Raw genomic sequence first — 598 nt, 5'->3', positions numbered from 1 at the left:
TACCTGGGAAATAAGGAAAACATATTTTAAATAGTCCCATATTGCTCGTTCACTTTCATATTATTGAACTTCATGCCTTAAAATCCCCTCGAATGAATGGAAAAATAGATTGAATAATTCGCGGGCCTTCTCTGGCGTGCGATGACCTAACAAAACCCTTATTAAATGCACACTATTTTTCTCCCCGTGAGCATATGTGCTAAACAAAGGTTTTTTTTAGGGCTTGCTAAACAAAAGTTAAAAAGGAAGAAAAACGATCGAACTAACGTTCGTAGCATCTAACGGCTGGCCCACTACAGCATCGCGGCGGGCGCTGGCTGCTATCGGACTCTTGTCAAATTGGGGGCCCATATATATGATCAGCCGGAAAGTCTCCCGGGCGGAATGGCGGGGAGCTCTCGAGCTTCAGAAGTCTGAAAGCGCCACCAGTCCACGGCCACGCCGCCGCCGCCGCCTCCCAGAAAAATGGCGGCCCTCTACGTCCCGCTCCGCGTCATCGCCTCCCGCCCGCGCGCCCCCACCCGGCGCCTCCTCCTGCCGCTCCACGCCCACCTTCTCACCTCCGGCCGCCTCGCCTCCAGCCCCGCCATCCTCACGA

The 598-nt window shown here is 53.7% G+C and overlaps 1 protein-coding gene across 1 annotated transcript in view; it reads left to right on the top strand.

Annotated features, from left to right (window-relative positions):
- The first annotated feature begins 384 nt into the window (after nucleotides 1-384).
- The window catches only part of LOC123079561 (pentatricopeptide repeat-containing protein At3g14730), a 2,820-nt gene continuing 2,606 nt past the window's right edge, over nucleotides 385-598 (top strand). Inside the window, exon 1 of the mRNA XM_044502349.1 lies at nucleotides 385-596. Within this exon, the coding sequence (XP_044358284.1) occupies nucleotides 466-596 (131 nt within the window). The 5' untranslated portion in view covers nucleotides 385-465. The remainder of the gene's footprint in view (nucleotides 597-598) is intronic.

The sequence above is a fragment of the Triticum aestivum genome, chromosome 3D (assembly GCF_018294505.1).
Source record: "Triticum aestivum cultivar Chinese Spring chromosome 3D, IWGSC CS RefSeq v2.1, whole genome shotgun sequence".
NCBI classification, from domain to species: Eukaryota; Viridiplantae; Streptophyta; class Magnoliopsida; order Poales; family Poaceae; genus Triticum; species Triticum aestivum.
Note: the sequence above shows the minus strand (reverse complement) of the source record. Positions and strands in the feature narration are given on the sequence as shown.